This window comes from Pistacia vera, unplaced genomic scaffold (assembly GCF_008641045.1).
Source record: "Pistacia vera cultivar Batoury unplaced genomic scaffold, PisVer_v2 Contig673, whole genome shotgun sequence".
Lineage (NCBI taxonomy): Eukaryota > Viridiplantae > Streptophyta > Magnoliopsida > Sapindales > Anacardiaceae > Pistacia > Pistacia vera.
This window is the reverse complement of record NW_022196527.1, coordinates 1,266,368-1,283,988: the sequence shown is the minus strand read 5'-3', so window position 1 is coordinate 1,283,988 and position 17,621 is coordinate 1,266,368. Positions and strand designations below refer to the sequence as shown.

Below are 17,621 nucleotides of genomic sequence, written 5' to 3'. Positions count from 1 at the left end.
AAATCTAAACCGAAAACCGGACCGGTTTCGGTTAAAAATCGAATGTAAACCAAACCGAATTTTCGGTTCAGTTACCAGTTAACCGGTTTTCAAATTATCCTTTAATCCTTAAAATTCTTCAATGTTTTAAGTCCTAAATTCAAATATTTATTATTTTATATATAATAATTTTTTTGCTTTTATATTTAGGGTAAAACTGGTTTGAAATTTTTTTCAAACCAAACCGGTTTTCCAGTTTTTTGAATTTCACAAACCGAAAAATCAAATTTTAATTTCCTCCTTTTCAAGTCTCAACCCATTTGTTTTTACAAATAACTAGTGTACAAATCTCTTAAGTTTCTTAGTTTAAAATTTTTATTTAATTATTTCTAGGATATCATCTTATGTTATTATATCTAGAAGTATATATGATTTTGAAGAAGATTATATGGTATAAGCAAAAATTAGAATTTTAATATTATATATATAGAAAAATATTTATTTAATAGCAATTATTGCAAAATAATCATGATATTGCTTCAAAAGTAATATATAAATATAAAGATATATGAATGGGAATTAATATCTTAAATTGTTATTATTATTTGAAATTGCCCTTCTTACATCGAATTCCTGACTACGTCCACGATATGTAACATTACTTTAATTTAAAATACACATTAAAAAATTTGACATTGTTCCTAACACTTTGTACTATATATAAAAATACTTATTTTTTGATATGATGTGATCTTATTTACAATTATTGAATTAACAACTAAAAAAACATTGTTACTTTTTAGGATGGTCGTGGTGACCAAATAACATTAATAAGAGCAAGTATACAATATTTGTTATCTTCAACAAGGGGGTCACCATTAAGAGCGAGTATGTTTGTATAGTTCGTAAATATTTGTGTGGCACATCGTATTATATGCCAATATGATTTTCCTCAGTAAATAAAGAAAATTTTATTGTCCAACTTTAAAGTTAAGTTGAAATTAATCCAAATCTCTTTATTTGTGTATAAGTGCAGGGAGGGAAGTACAAAGTATTAGTATTCAGATTTCTGGCATTGACAATAACATATCGAGCTCACTATAACTCACAATTAAATTATTCACCAAGAACATGCCAGTGCTTCCATTCCATAACTCGACTGTCAAACAAACTCATTAAGTTTGGGTTCATTCTGAACTATCCTTACATGACAAAAAATAATGGGACCCATTCTATTAACACCACCTGCCAAGTACCTTAATTTCGTTTTCATCTTAAAAGAGATAGCAATTTGCATTTTAGTATATAATGAGGAGTGTGCGGCAGATGTGGCAGAAGAATTTAAGAAGCTGCCACCTTTTCTGAGCTGTATGGAGTACTGGCTCTCCACTCCAATATTAATAATAATTTAATGTCGTGTATTATTATCCTATATTATACAAGGATGGCAGAAAACCCGAACTGAGTTAGATATCCGGAAAAACCGAGTTTCGTTGGACAGAAAATCCCCAGAAAAGTCGAGGACTAAGGGCGACAATGACAATGAGGAAAGGTGAAATCCCCCAAAACTCAGTTTAAGTAATGTTATATTTATACCATTTATTACATCACGGTGTGGCATATCTTATATCTATATAAATTTTTAATTATTTTAAATTTTTAATATTATAATAAAATAATTATTAGTAAAATGGTGATGGTGTAATGAAAATGATATAATGAGTGATGTAGATGTAGCATTACTCAACTCAACATTGTCCCCATCCCCATCCCTAGCTATAACCTCTATCGCATAAATCTAGAGTTGGGTTAGAGACAGAGGAGAATACAATGAAAAAAACATTAAATTGATGCATCAGTCTTATCAAATTAACATCACACTAACTAATAAATAATGAAAAAACCCTACCACCTAAATGATGCGCGAGTCTTATCAAATTAAATTATGCCTACACACGTTAAGTCCACAACTCAATCTCACGACCTTCTTTCACAATCATTGACATGGTAATTTGTCATTAGTCGTAAAATGTGTCTCACCTATCCATTGCTAATTAATGAAAAGTTATCATATCAGAAGTTATAAAAGAAAGTTATGAAAGAAAGTTGTGGACCTAACATTATTATTACATAAATATACACACACATCTATTCATGGATCAGGAAATAAATCTGTCATTTCCCTTTCCCTCGCTGTCTACACAATTCAAGAAGATAGACAAACTATCATTTTCTTTTCGGTAATTATCAATATAATTCAAGAAGATAGAGAAAATATCACTTTCGTTTCAACTAATTGTCAACATAATTCAAGAAGATGGAGAATATTTTGGAACCTTAGATGAACTCAAACAATAATATAACTTATATATTGAATTTAATAATATATACGATTAAACCTCTCTATAGTCATAATATTATGACCAACTAAATTTATTACTATCAAATAATATATCAAACGTAATTTTGTTTATTAAAATATGGGCTAAGAGTTGAGCGGGGGTACATTGATAGTACAGAATCACTAAGTTGTAATTAAGAGTTTTAACTCTTCTAGAATGAGAAAAGCTAAACAAATAAACATAAAAACCCTATAACCGTTTTGATTATCCAATGCTCTCTTGCATTTATTTCTTCTTTTGCTTTCTTTGATTCAAGAGTGAGAGAGACTGTATATATTATAGTAAAATAGAGAGGTTTTATTATATCAAGAAAAAGCACAAAACATTAGCACTAGTATTGAGTTACAAATTATTCAAAATCAATGAAGAAAAGTAATCAAATGAATTACCTGACACCCAACATTTTTTATGAAAAGAGGTGTAATTAAATTCTACTATGAATAATGCTTAGCTAATGGTTTGGCGGTGGGCCAATGTATTAATACTCATAAAGGAAGAAGTGGGTTAACAGGGCCCACTGCCAGATGGACTCTTACAGGGGTCCCATTTGTTAATTGTTTTAGGGCAGTAATTAAATGTTTGTATGTATAATATTATTAAATTAACTTATTTTGGATAATTTATATTTACATTTTTTCAAAAAGGCCTACCCTTGATCGCTTATGGTCAAACTTGTGGGGCTGGAGCAAATAAATGGTGGCAAAGTCCAATAGCAATATAGAAGCATAAGGGTGACCAATATTATATTTATTTAAATTTTAATGATAAATGTTAGTTTATAATATTATTTTTATATTAATATAAGTGTCATAATTCATTCATTATACATTTTTCACTCCATATTACAAGTTTAAGATTTAGATATTAACGAGAGTAAAAGCTCTATTATTTTCTTTTTTTTTTTTTTTTTGTAATTGGGATATACATACTAGTTTGTGTATACCACGTAAAAGCTCTCTATTTGTTAAGAAAAAACAAATTTCATGTAATTGATTCATGTTGGATTATGTTTTGATTATGGTTTATAATAAAAAAAATTAAAAGCATATTAAATATGCCACAATTTGTCAACAAAACTCAAAACCTAAACCCCATTCCCTTTAAAATATTTGGAACTTCACATTAAAAAACTGATACAGAGAACTCCCAGCAGAGATTGATTAACTACTAGCAGAACACAAATATACAAGTAGTTAACATATTCCATGACTGACATGAAATTGGAAAGCCATATTTATATTTCATACACAGCAGCAGATACTAGAGAACTTAATGGGATTATGAACAACAGTTACATGAGAGAGTTAATGAATGAATGCAGCTACTTTTCCTTTCCCTCTATCTTACAATTTTTCTAAATACCAGTTCTATGTTACAAATCAAAATTGCAGTGCTGTTTCAAACACTGCCAGTAGTTTCTCTTACATTCTCAATTAGAAAAGAGCTCCTCAGCTTTAAGCAAACGAAATAAAATTGCACAAGCTTTTACATCTCCCTTCTCCGGCAACCTCACTAGGTTGCCCTTATCAATTTTTTTTAATGAATTAGTGCCCCCAAACCAGCAACTAAAATTACCCCTCCAATCCTTGTCCTGCAACAGTGCACTAGGGCACACAACAGCGTGTGACATATCATTTCAAAGACATGGTGACGAGTGCAGCAAAAATATTGAAGAATTTCCACCGAAAAGCCCAGATGCTGCTACGGTTTCCCACAATGTGTAATGTGTTCCTATGGAGGGTTTCCCCCAAATCCATACAGGGAGAGGATAAACTATGCTCATATGTAAACCAATCAAAAGGGAATAACATAAGGCAGAGCACAAACATCAGCTGACTCTATCCTCGTGGCTTCTGCCCAAACCTCTGGCATCTCATCATTTCCAGGGGATATCACCTTGGGCTTCTGTAACTGGGAATTACTGCCATGAATGAGCCACTCCAGGTCATGGTCCTTAGACAACTCTTCCCTTTTGGGAACCGATAGTATCTGGTTTAGATATTTGGTATCTGGATGAGGTGGATTCATAGATACCTCAGCAATTTGATCAGCTTGTACAGTCGTAAACAGAGACTTCGCTGTTGAGACAGACAACGGCTGAGATGAAATCATACCATTCACCTTGCGTTCTTTATTATCTGCCTTAAGATTATTGGCTGAACCCTGTCTATCTGAAGTAAACAAGGCAGAAGTTTGGCCAGGTTCCAAAATTTTTCCATTCCCCGTCAATGGATGAGGGGATGAAGTAGGTCTTGGCACCACATTGGTCTCTGTCAATGGATGAGAGGATGAAATGGGTCTTGTCAACTTATTGGTCTCTGTCGATGAATGGGCAGAAGAAGAGGATCTTGGCAACTTATTAGGCCTGTTGTCATTAGCTGTAACAAACATAGAAAAGGAAGCAGAAACTTAGTTAACATGAATCCTCAGTTTGAACCTACTAGAAAAAATGACCAACAATTGCTACAAATTAATCTGCAAGTCAATCAATTCCATATTTTTAGCAAAAACTGCTGAGATCATGTAAAACACCTCTATACCTCCCAACAGAATGGTACATCTGGTACCAGGACAAAAAATTATTCCGATAACAACGCACTAGTATTTCATGCTTTTCTATTATTCAAGAGCGCGTTGTTGAACGGTTTAATAAATAGTACTAGGTTGCTGTGATATAACATGGTTTATTTCATTATAGAACTCACCATGATAAAATCCATTTGTCTCAGAGTCCTTTCGTTTCCTAATATTTGCCTCACTAATAGCATTCTTGTCACTACTGTTGGGAAGACGCAAGGTCTTCATATCATGGGTTCCTAGAAGGTCATTCTTCTTTTTGTCTTTTAAAATATCCTTTTCTACCTTCTTATGTTCACTTTTCATCTTCGCTTTCTCCTCTTTTTTCTTCTCTTTATCCCTGTCTTTTTCCTTCCCTTGGCCTTTTTTCTCCCTATCTTTATCCTTGTGCTTATCCCCACGCTTATCATCTCCTTCCTTTTTTTTGGTGTTTTCTTTACCTTCGGTCTTGCTCTCAACATCTTTCTCCAGTGGCCTGGGCACACCTTCAGTTCTTGTTTGAACCACTCCAGCAAGGCTCTGAAACATGGCATGTCCACTAAATCTTGCATCATCTCTGACACCGTGCTCATCCATGACACCGTGCTCATCCAACTTTCTTTCATCACCACCTCTCTTATCCTTCTTCTTTTCCTTACCACCATCCAAGCTGTGAGTAGCCTTAGCCACCAATCTAACAACTCCCTCATCCCTCTTTCGGTCTGTGCTGGTAAACTTCTCAACCAACTGGTTCCCAGTTGCTCTGTCTTCATCTCTGACTCTCCTCCCCAGCTCCTGCAAAAATTTAGAATCCTTCGAATCCCCAGCCAGATAACTGTTCTGACTGAGCTTCTCTCCACTGTAACCCGAAAATTGCCCAGCAACTTTCTTCTCACTGGAGATACTGCTTGAATCTCTGTTCTTTTCCTTGTCTTTCTGAATGAATTTCTCTCCATTGTGACCCTCAGATTTTGGAAGCAATTTTTTCTCATTGGAGGTTTTCTCTCCATCATGATCCTCAGATTTCCCTGGAAGTCTCTTCTCATCTGAGTTGCTACTTTTATCTTTATCTTTATCCCTGTCCTTCTCCTTTTTCTCTCTCTGTTTTTCCTTTTTGTCTTTCTTTTCCCTGTGCTTTTCATCAATTCTATCTTTCTCCTTTTTCTCTTTACTATCTCTCTTCTCTTTGTCCTTCTTCTCCTTTCTATGCTTCTTCTCTCTCTGTTTCTCCTGCAAATCATGAAAAACATTAAGATCATTCATTAAACTTATAGAAACAGATATATATTTATGAAACGGGTTAAAATCCATTAACATATATAAGTTTTCATAAAGTAAAACTGATGTAGAACAGAAGGGAAAAAGAACCAAAAAAGGGACGGGGAGAAAATATAGGAAAGAACCTAAGCATAAATTATGAAAGGAAAAATTTCTCATAAGTCATTCAAGGCTGCTTTCTACATGAATAAAAAGCCTGTTAATACACATAACACGGCAAAAATAAACATTATAACAAGATGAAACTAATCCTAAGATAAAGATTATTCATAAAATTTTCCAAGATAATTCTCATTGTTTCTGCATCGTAAACTTTTTAAATTATCCATTGTAAAATTAATAAAAAAGATTAAGAAAGATTTTTTACTACAATAGATGTCAGGCTCACTACACGCAACTAGGGACTGGCTCTACTTCTGTATCTGCACCATGAAGTTCACAGACTATGACACACACCATCAGCAATTGACAGCACATTCAAATGAAGATATTTTAGCAGCAGAATAGTGAAAACGGAAAAAAAAAATTACAGCTTAATACCTTTTGTAGGGTCTTACCTATCCATTTGAGCTTTTAGGTAAAGTGGTAATCAAAGTCAGATAGAGGAGGTGGTCTTGTGCTTAAAATTGCTTTACTGTATAAAATTACAATAAGTTATGTTTATGGTTATGGTTGAACTTCTTGTGATTGTATTCAGTAAACTAATTAGCGCACTCCAGGGGCATGTTAGAGCTTTATAGCTATTGTTAGGCGACTTATCAGCTTAAACTTTTATGTCAATTGGCAACTTAAACAAGAGAGAAGCAATGTTCTCAGAAACGCCAAAGTCAAAAGATGGAAGTGCCACAGGATTGGAAATGATGAAACAAGAGAACCACAAATATTTCAAGATAAATGAAAACTCTGTGATCAACAACCAATATCCACCAATTCTACAGGCCCCTGTTCTTCCAGTCGAAGACTCATCTATTCCATTCTTATGTTAATCACAGAAAGTAAATATCCTATTGTTGAGCGACCTAACAACTTAAAACTTTAGGTCAAGTGGAAACTAAAAGAAAGCAATGTTCCCAGAAACACCACAGCCTACAAATGGAAGTACCACAGGGTTAAAAAAACTGAAACAAACAAACAAAAAATATTTCATGATAAAAAAATAACTCTCTGATCATTAAGCATATCCTCGGATTCTACAGGCCCATTCTCTTCAACTCAAAGACTCACCCATCCCCCTCCTTATTCTGTAAACCCCAGCAAGCAGTACTTTTTCGTGTAGTTCACTCATTCCTGCTTCAAGTTCCATTCATTTACTTTTGGCAAACCCAACCCCCAATAATTGGTAGTTCGGACAAAGGTTTCCCTGGTTGAACACAGTACACTTAGTTTGTGCCGTGTTTCACTTTTTCATTATTTTTCTCTAAATAGATTTTTACACAATTTTAACTAATGCTTCAACTTTTTGTCCCAGGACTAATTTTGGCAACACCAGCAACCACCATGGAATCTCTTCATGCATTACTTAAGTTATTTAAGAATGTGGAAAGACAAATATTCAAATATGATGTAATCTCTGACCCAGAGAAATAGGACCCCCACCCCACATCAGCATATAATGGTATTTAGAATAAAAACAAAATGTATTCATCATGTTAAAATTTCTGTTTCCTGAATTAAATAACATGGAATCTATATTTGCACAGCATCTCCATCACACGCCCTTGCTATAATAGCAGAAACTATGCAAATTTCTTCTCCTTATGAAACATTCCTGATAATGAACTGAAATAAACCACCATCTTTGAACTGCTTAGCATGTATCATGCTCATTGACAACACTCTTGTTTCATAAATAACTGACACAAACCACTCCAGACTGACTAAATGAAGCCTTACACTGAATTATCATATTGACTATATGAAAAAACTATATTTCTACATAGTATTTGCATTACTTGTTTGAAATTGTTTGGTTGGTGATCCATGGAAACCAGCAGAATAGAATTAAGGGAGAAGAAGCAAGAAAAGGGAGAAATCCAGAAGTATTAGAGAAGAAACAGATAAATTTGGGAGAAAATCAATAATAATCAATTCATCATAAAGTCTGAAACAATAATAACTTAAACGTCTATTTATAGGAAGCCAAAACCCTTACACAAAACACAGTAAAAGTCTAAACTATCCTTTGACCAAAAAACCCCCAAGATGACAATACAAATATATAATTGGAAAAAAAATTAATGCAGCAAATAGGAAAATAGAATTAAATCCCTAAAATCTCATGATATTTGTGGATAAGCATATAATCATTCACAATATGCAAAAACATCGACAACGCCCATGTCATCATTAACAACATACAAAATAACCTCAATTTATCTTTGCATAAAGAGTTTATACGGATAGAGAGAAAATCAACAAGTTATATTATTGTACTCAAGAAACAATCCATCACATGGTTCACATTAGCCTTCACAGACATGTACATTGGTATTGATGCCATAACATGCTTCCATTAGCATTCACATACATCTACATTGATATTCCATTGCTCACAGAACATATGAAAATTGCATAACCTACATAGTTGGTAAAACACGAATAACAGACTTGATATTGTTAGATGGTAGTATTTCAACTGTTGATGATGCTTCACAGTTCCATGAAAAGGAACTTCTAATAGAATGCATTTAGTAGAAGTTTCATAATTCCTGTTATGACAGCACAGCAATTCCAAGATTTTTAAAGGGAAACCGGCATAGAAAGGAGATTACTAACATTCTTACATCCATAATTATCAGGAAAATTCAAAAGAGAAAACAAAACAAAATTTCAAAAAGGAAGAAGTGCAAGGATATGCTTTGATGAAAAACCATAGGAACTATTTGCTGATACATCTCACACAGTGAAAGAAACCAGTGTGCAAAATACATGAATTATTAGCACTACAAAGAAGGGAAATTTGATGGAAAACCAATGACATTGATGTAGGAGCAGAAGAAGAATAAGATCATAAAATAAAGAAATTGAAAAAAAAGAGGATAAAGACGGATAAATTAGAGTTTTATATGATTTGTGATTGCTTTTCACATTAGATTAGGGTTCTAGTTAGGTGGTAGATTTTTTTTTATTTTTTTTTATTTTTTGTGTTTTCTACTCTCTGGGGTACCTAGGGGTTTACGTGGTTTGGTTTTTTTTTTTTTTTGGGGGGGGGGGGGGGGGGGGGGGGTGGGGGTTCAATTAGGGTTTTGATGCGGAAACAGAAACAAATTAGATAAAGAATAGAGAAATAGGAAGAGAATAAAGAATTATAAACTAGAAAGAAAGGGGAGAAAAATAATCTATAAGGAGAAAATCAGTACTCATATTTATTAAATCCAATATGTCACAATAATAATAGAAACCTTATAGGCTTATAAAATATAAATTTAATCCTAATTAATGACAAAATAAAGTATAAAGAGGAGTGCTAAGAACAATCTCTTTCTCTCTAGCACACCCTCATTGTGACACATCTACAAGAGACAAGAATATGAGAAATAAATTATATTACTTCTTTTTTTTATTTTCTCTCTTTGTACACATGTCAAATGATAGATGGGAGAGTAAGAAATTGTAGAAGAGAGAGTTCCTAGCACTCCTCAAGTCTAAAACAATGACAAACGAAATAAAACACAAGAAATACTAATCCTTAAAACCATCCTATTCTTTGTATATCATACATGCTTCAAATTAAAAGACACCAGATGCATGTATCTCTTCACTATTACTTTATGAGTAAAAATGAGGCTAATAGCTTAGACCATCTGTTCATACAATGCCCTACAGCCAGGTAGCTGCTGATTAATCTTATTTCTGCCTCTGATCTCAATTCAATTGCTTCTTTGTCAAGCGCTTCTAACTTCTGTAAAAAGCCAAGCCTTTTGAGAGATAGAAAAGCTAGAGTTTTATGCGTTGTGATACTACGGGTATCTTTAGGACCATTTGGATAGAAAGAAACAGAACAAATTTTTCACACAAAATCGGAGAAGAGATTGTATACGGATGCAACAAAAACAAGTTTTAGTTTCCAGGTCAAATTCAAATACATGCGTTCTTTTTTTCCTTTATTCTTCACAACTGGGAGGCCATAGTGAATTGTTAAAGGGGATTCTTAGGGTCAATCCGCTATCATTTCTTTTTCATTTTTTTCCATTTTTATTGTTTGTTTTGTATCAGAAAATGTGTAATGTTTGTTCACTCACCATTGCCCTTTTTAAAAATAGAAAAGAGGAGAAATACAGAATACAATGCATAACTAAAAAAATTGAAAACATACAAACACATGAAAGATATTTTCTACGTCTTCATTCACCGCATTTCATATTTATATACAAAAATGATAACAAACACATTTCTACTGTTTTCAGAAATTGATACTGGATGCGTTTTTAAATTTCGAGAACACAAAATCAAGCGTCTTATTTTCATTTTCAATCACCAAAAACAATATTGAACACCACCTTAGTGTTTTGTTGACTTCAAGCTCTTTTAAAGTGTCCTGAACTCTTTATTTTTAGCTTTTGTTTTTGTAGTTGTCCTAATCCAAACATTTCTTCGGTCAATTTAAGTTCTCTTGAGTAAACCCACTTTAAAAGGAAGGTGAAGGGGGATTTGACTTCCTCTTGGTAACCAAAAGACTTGTAATAAATCTCAAAAAAGTGGCCCCCAATTACCTAAGTCTACCCAAAAAAAGTTTTGGTTGATAAATAAATTTAGAACAAAAAAATAAAAATGGAACTCTTACATTAATATATAAAACTCCAAATAGATACATAAGGGAGAATGACAATATATAAGGAATTAAGGGTAAAACAAAACCAACACATTATTCAAAACCATAAAAGCATCAGGTCAAATGAATTGAAAACACATTGTCAACCATCATGAAAACTCTTCTAAGTACACACCTTCACCTCGATTTCATTTGTCAAAACCCATTGTAACCCACAATACAAAGCATGTAATCTCAATTTAAAAACACAAGCAGAGAAAATAAACTAAGCAAAACACACATGATGATTCTAAACTTATCTACCATCTAAAGCTAAAATTAGAATAGATTTCTTATAGCCTCAGAACAGGATGACCAACCACCTGACTATATTTCCAGACCGGTTGATCTGAAGATCACACAAAAGGAAAGACTTAGATAACATAAATAATTTGGAAGCTTTCTGCAAGATATTGCTTTGAAAGTCGTCCATTAAAGAAAAAGAAAAATGAGATCCCCATGCAATTATATTCAGGGCACTCAAGAAAAACTTAGCTCAAACTACATATCCTAAAACATCAACAAATTATAATGATCAGAAAATCAGCTAAAACACAAAAACAAGTCCATGGAAGCAACCCAAAGAAGAAGGAGCCAGTAATAAAGGTAGTGATTACAACCTAACAATAAACTTCATGCAATTAACTTCACAGACATTTTACCATATTAGAATCTGTAGCCTAAAATGTTTTAAATAACAATGGCCGTATGGCAGCAGCTTTACAATCAGCCCAAAATCACAAAACTGTGCACTGGAGCTCCTAATCTGATCTCAAATTCCAACATTAGCAAGTTTGGAGACAGGTATGGTGAACAGGTGAATTCTCTCCACAGGAAGCAATTAAACAGCTATTAGCAACATAAATAAAGCCTTCCTCAAACAACTATCTTGTTTCACGGTGAATATGATGAATAATTGTTGTGCAAGAAACTGAATTGGAATGATTTATAGAAAATTCCTGTAAATGAGTATAACTACCATGCCGGAAATTCTATCTGTGTCCAACATCATAGTAAAAGCTCNTAGCAACATAAATGAAGCCTTCCTCAAACAACTATCTTGTTTCACGGTGAATATGATGAATAATTGTTGTGCAAGAAACTGAATTGGAATGATTTATAGAAAATTCCTGTAAATGAGTATAACTACCATGCCGGAAATTCTATCTGTGTCCAACATCATAGTAAAAGCTCCAGAGAATGAAAAGAGCATGTATTCTTCAATGAATTTCAAACACTGTACACATCTCGGTTGATTGCAAACGTGAGTTTAGGGAGCATGCTTCAAGAAGAGAAGTCTAAACAACACAACATAAATAGAATTCAGCTTTACTATAGAACAGGAATTTACTAAATTCTAAATGTTGGGCTGATTCGAAAAGGCCTCAGTTTCAACCAATAGACAGATAGCTCAATTCTCCTTGTGGCCACCTAGTTGGGAGATCATATCCCATAGGTTTTCCTAGCTACTCAGTTCATTGGGTGTAGGAATATATCCCAATTTAAAACTCAATGGACATATGGTAAAACACTCAGTATTAAGAAAATTTAGAAAAAAAACGGACAGAGAGAGAACCAGGCCTGGGCATAATAAACCAAATAAGAATTCTTGTTAATGATAATCATGACCTCAAAAACAACATAAGTTAAACTCAATTCCAACAAGCCATGATACTAAAATGAAAACTAAGTATTATGCTCCAGACAATGCCTGTTGAAATAACACTTGCTGGCATGTACACCACTGTACAATACATTGCACCTAATTCGTTCTCTAAGAAAATAAAGCCCAAAATTTCTAAGACTGTTCACAATTTTAGGCCAGACTAAATATTAAGCTCCAACTTCCCATGGGTACGATTCCAGTAGTTTTGTTTTGACATGACCATATGCAAAAGTTTCTGAAAACATCCTTCCAACACAAGCACAAGTAAAAACATGATGCAAATCATGGCATAATCACCGACATACAAAAAAAAAAAATTGTTTAATGACAAACACTTCAACATTGATTTGGAAACAGAATTAAGAAAAAAAAAATTCGCAAAGAAGGTAGAGCACCTGGCAGCTTATGGACCAAATATCTAAATGATACTACTAGATTGAATGGGATCCTTATAATTAGGACGCTTAAATAGAATGGTTGGGAAAAGTTTTTGCGTAGATCATGTTCTAGGGTTTCAGTTGTTTACAGTCAGAAAGCTGCATTACACATGTTGTGTAGCTTCTGGAGCCCTATTGAGTTCTAGGGACAGGTTTTCCTTTCATTGTGGACATCTGGCCTGTATTTGTATAATTTTTTCGCGCTAATGTAATTCATTGTTGCCTAGCCAATGAAAAAATAAAGCCTTTAGCCATAGAACGTTCAATACTCCAATTTCCATTCACTTCCAAACTGGATTGAATTTAAAGTACCATAATACCAAGATACTAAGCCACTCAAGAACCTGGCAAGAATGCCTTCAGCAATGTCATCATTATTTAAACTATTGAGACATCTGTAAACGAATTTTGTTCATAACCAATCAAGCTTACAAATCACATACAAGATATTCATAAATTTGATATTCATAAAATTTGTTATTCCATCTTCAACTTGGATATGGCCAAATAAATGTTAAGCTGGGTGGGAAATTGCATAGTTCATCATCTTCCCTACCCATTTTAGTAACTAAACTCGAGATAGTCTGTATACTCAAAGGATTTTCTTTCTTTCTTTATCTGATTTTAAGTTGATATTTCTAATATTTGAAAAGTCATATACCAATTTAATATAACTCAACTAATGAGTTATTAAAAAATTACAGTAAAAAATTGCATCGCTAATATTTATAAAAAAAACAAATCATTTAATCAAAGTTTCACAAAGAAGCTTACTCTTTTAGAGCTCTGGAAGAGCCAGCTTCCATAGTAGGGTGTCTAATCTTGATTGTTAATGTAACGCCTCTATTTCAAAGTTAGATTCTATTCTACTTTCAAAAACAACATTCACTTTTTTCAAAGGTAAAAAATGTAACTATTTCAAGGTTCTGAATGCACCAGTTCCAAATTTTAATTAAATTTCCATTTTTTATCATCCTTCATGTTTCTTTCTTCCTATGCCAGTAACTGATTATGCATCCAAATTGTCCAAGAAATCCCTATTGTGATATCAAGACTAGGTTCATCAACAGAAGTAGCCTACTCCATTAAGTAGAGACCAACCAGGCAGAATCTTTAATTAACTCTGAAAAACACTCGCACATAATTTTGATTTTCACAGAATTCAGGCACTCCACTAGTTACAGAAACCTTACTTCAGTATGAACATACAATGTATTTTGAGAAAATGTCACAAGAATCATGTTTCCCATTCATAAACAGAAAGATACCAATACCACCTTGCCATCCCTTATCACGTTAAAGATTCCTTTAATACTGAATTTCATAATGCATGATACAGAAAACCACACAATTGTAGCTTTGAAATTTAATTATGAGATAAATTATCAGATCTCAAGAGGGTGATAGCTATACAGATGTCGAGGTTTAACTAATTAGGTCATCAATCAATTAAGAGTATTTAACTATGACCAACTAAATCAGGTAGCAAGAACATTAATCCCCTTTCAACCCATTGATTATGACAGCACAAAAACTTCAGCTGAACTCTTCTTAATCCTAGACTGGGAAATCAAGTACAAATGAATTTGACCAAAGAGCCAATCAACCAATTAAGTAAACTATCAATGTGCTAAATCAGCAAATAGTGAAAATTCTTATACAGTGCTCAGATGCATAAAGCTATCTAATGAAAATTCAACATAAGAAAGGTAACAGATATTTGACGAAGGTATACCTAATAGAGGCACTCAGTCCAATTAAAGTGGCAATCAAATCATTTCTACTACCCAATTGATTGCCATACCAATTCTAAAGTACACCTAATCAAGCCACTCAACTCCAATGAAAGCAGAACTGGCATCATCTTTTATACCAAATTGATTGTCATATCAACAATAAATTTTCATTTCACTAAATATGAGAAAAGTGATTTAACCTTTTTTAGTAAGTCTGGATCGCCAGTCCTAGCCTTCTTTTCATATCCTGGTGGCGGGAACGGAAAGCAACGCGACATTGCACAGAATCCCAGAATATAGAACACAAATGCCTTCCACAAACAAAAATGCCAGAATTATTTTCCAGTAGCACGGTTCCAAAGGAACGGACCAGTAACTATGCTCCTGTCCATGCACCATGTCCCCGCATTCATTTCCAGCTTCAATATTCCTCCATGAGCTTCCCAGTCACACCATCAACCACGGATATCAAATCAGACCAACCTTTAGCCTTCTCTACTTCAAATTTATACACAAATCACGTAGATTTCACTGATATATATTTCAAAAAGTAAATGCCAACTGCTGCTACGACTTAATCGAGCCTACTATCAAATATCAACTACACTAGCTCCAGAACCCACAGCTATAAGAATAGCTCAAAATTAGCTCTTTGGTCTACAAATCTGCTCCAATTATGTTAATCCAAATGGTTTCTTGAGAAATAAAAAGAGTCCACTACAATCCAATCTTCTATATTGCCTTCTGGGCCAATAAAGAACCATCACCTCCTCCCTATAATCAAAGCCTAATACCAAAATCATCCCCTAATGAAGATCAGCACACAAAACACTATCAAAATCCAGATACCCTTTTCCTTGAAACAACAGTTAAAACTCTCCAATTCTTGATTACCATCTACACAACCATTCTATAAATGCAATCTTCTTCCATGACCAAACCAACACTGTTCAACCACCATGATTTTAGGCATCTTCAGAGCTCAAAAACTCAATCCCACAACAGTCAAATCCACAACTCCAATTTCTCCAAAGATCCCAACTCATCCTCATTCTATCTGATCCCAAACACAATCTCCGGAACGCTCAAACCCTAATCAGTCCCAAATTCAGCCCCCTTGAACAAGTCCCTGATTGTGATCCAATGAAACCCTAGAAATTCAGCAACAAAAACTTGCTGAGCACATATCCAGCACCCAATCAAAAAAAAAAAAGAAAAGGATCAAATTCCAGTCCAAAAATCAGTGGGAACAATTCAAAATTATCAAAAAAAGAAAAGAAAAAAGTTTTAAAGAAGCTTGAGAAAAAATTCAAAGGAATAAAACCTTTTTCATAACCTAAGACCGAATGGGCATAAATCAATAGCTCAAAAAAAATAAAAAAGTTGGATTTGAAAGCGTAAAATGGTCCAAGAAATTTGAAAGAAACTTGAGTGAGAAAAAAGAGTTGGAAAAATAGAAAGTGAGATTACCTTGTCCGCTACAAAAAGGGCATTGTAGAAGGACAAGATCTCTCTGAATTGAAGAAGAAAGTGAGAGATTGTGCGTTATAGTTGTGGTAAAAGTATTAAGAGATTATGTTGTTTTGTTTGGCTTTGAGTGTATGTTTCAGAGAGAGAGAAGAAATGAACAGAGAAGAGAAGCGAAGAAAGAGAGAGAGTGGGTTTCTTTTAATGTTCGGAAATTACACGCGAGATTGAATTGAAACAACGCAACACTAAAGGAGCACAATAAGGCTTAGGCCACCCACGGCTCAGTTTTTTAAGGGGGTTATAACAATTTCCTCCTCAAGGTTTGAGGAAACTTAATCACACCCAAGGATTTCAGAAAGTAACAAATGCATCCAAAAAATTGATTACTTCAAACTTCAAAGCCCCTTTGTCCAGTTATAAACCTTAAATTTAACGGATAATACTACACGTACAAAAAGTTTATACAAAATCTTGTATACAAACTATAAAGTGATATAGTAGTTTTATTTAAATTTATAAAATTAAATAAATAAAAACTGAAAGGGCTTTATAGTCTTCATAGAGTAAATTATTTAATTATTGGGTGTATTTTATTATCCAAAAATCTTAGGTGTGTTATACTTTTCTAAAACATGGGAAGGAAATTGTTATGAACCCTTTTAAAGGAGATTCATTTTGTGTATTATTTCCATGTATCCTTTTTATCATCAATTGAACCCTCTCTGGGAAGACCATATCATGTATTGAAATGCAGGCCGCAAGGGTTGGTATGACCGGCAAAGAGTTTTGCTCTTTTTTTTTTAGTTCTTAGTTCAAACTTTGAGGTCATGGTCTTTTGACTTTATAAAGTGCTCAATAAATCTCATAAATTAGTTGAGATATGCACAAACTGACCCGACACCCCGATTAAAAATAAAAATACGTGCAAGTACCATTGTTTAGCCACAGTAAATATACCACTCACACCAGTTTTAAATAGATTTACACCAGTTTAAGATGATGATGACAAATTATGATTGGTAAAGAGTTTTATGTTTGATAATGATAGATTAAATTAGATAGGAAATAAACCATTTAAAGCACTTTTCAATTTGATCATAAATTCAATAATAATTAACAATGTACTATTGACAAACCTTCATTACTTTTCTAATTATGATTTATTTTATTTGTTCTTGTAAAATCCACACATATTCAAAATTTTCTATCGTAAATTGGATTTTTTATTTATTATTTTTTAATTTTTTATTATTCAATTTCAAGGAATTAAAAAGAAAAATAGGCCTT

The 17,621-nt window shown here is 33.4% G+C and overlaps 1 protein-coding gene across 4 annotated transcripts; it reads right to left on the bottom strand.

Moving 5' to 3' along the window:
* Nucleotides 1–3,642: 3,642 nt before the first annotated feature.
* On the bottom strand, nucleotides 3,643–16,539 carry LOC116113050 (myb-like protein X). Of its 4 annotated transcripts, none has more exons than XM_031399194.1 (4): nucleotides 16,189–16,539; nucleotides 15,065–16,040; nucleotides 5,087–6,167; nucleotides 3,643–4,759 (listed from the first exon to the last, which is right to left on the bottom strand). In XM_031399194.1, exons 2-4 carry the CDS (start codon nucleotides 15,140–15,142, stop codon nucleotides 4,176–4,178), a joined length of 1,743 nt encoding a protein of 580 aa, XP_031255054.1. In that variant the 5' UTR covers nucleotides 15,143–16,040; nucleotides 16,189–16,539; the 3' UTR covers nucleotides 3,643–4,175. The 4 variants fall into 4 exon arrangements, with proteins under 4 accessions (XP_031255054.1, XP_031255057.1, XP_031255056.1 ...); XM_031399197.1 differs by having other exon boundaries at nucleotides 15,065–16,015; XM_031399196.1 differs by having other exon boundaries at nucleotides 16,335–16,539.
* Nucleotides 16,540–17,621: the final 1,082 nt, after the last annotated feature.

Excerpts from the sequence above, each read along its gene's own strand:
- LOC116113050 (XM_031399194.1), bottom strand. The coding sequence starts at position 15,142 with ATGTCGCGTTGCTTTCCGTTCCCGCCACCAGGATATGAAAAGAAGGCT. Across the intron at positions 6,168-15,064 it reads ATCCAGACTTACTAAAAAAG|GAGAAACAGAGAGAGAAGAA; the intron begins GTTAAATCACTT and ends CATGATTTGCAG. Across the intron at positions 4,760-5,086 it reads GACAAATGGATTTTATCATG|CTAATGACAACAGGCCTAAT; the intron begins GTGAGTTCTATA and ends TGTTTGTTACAG.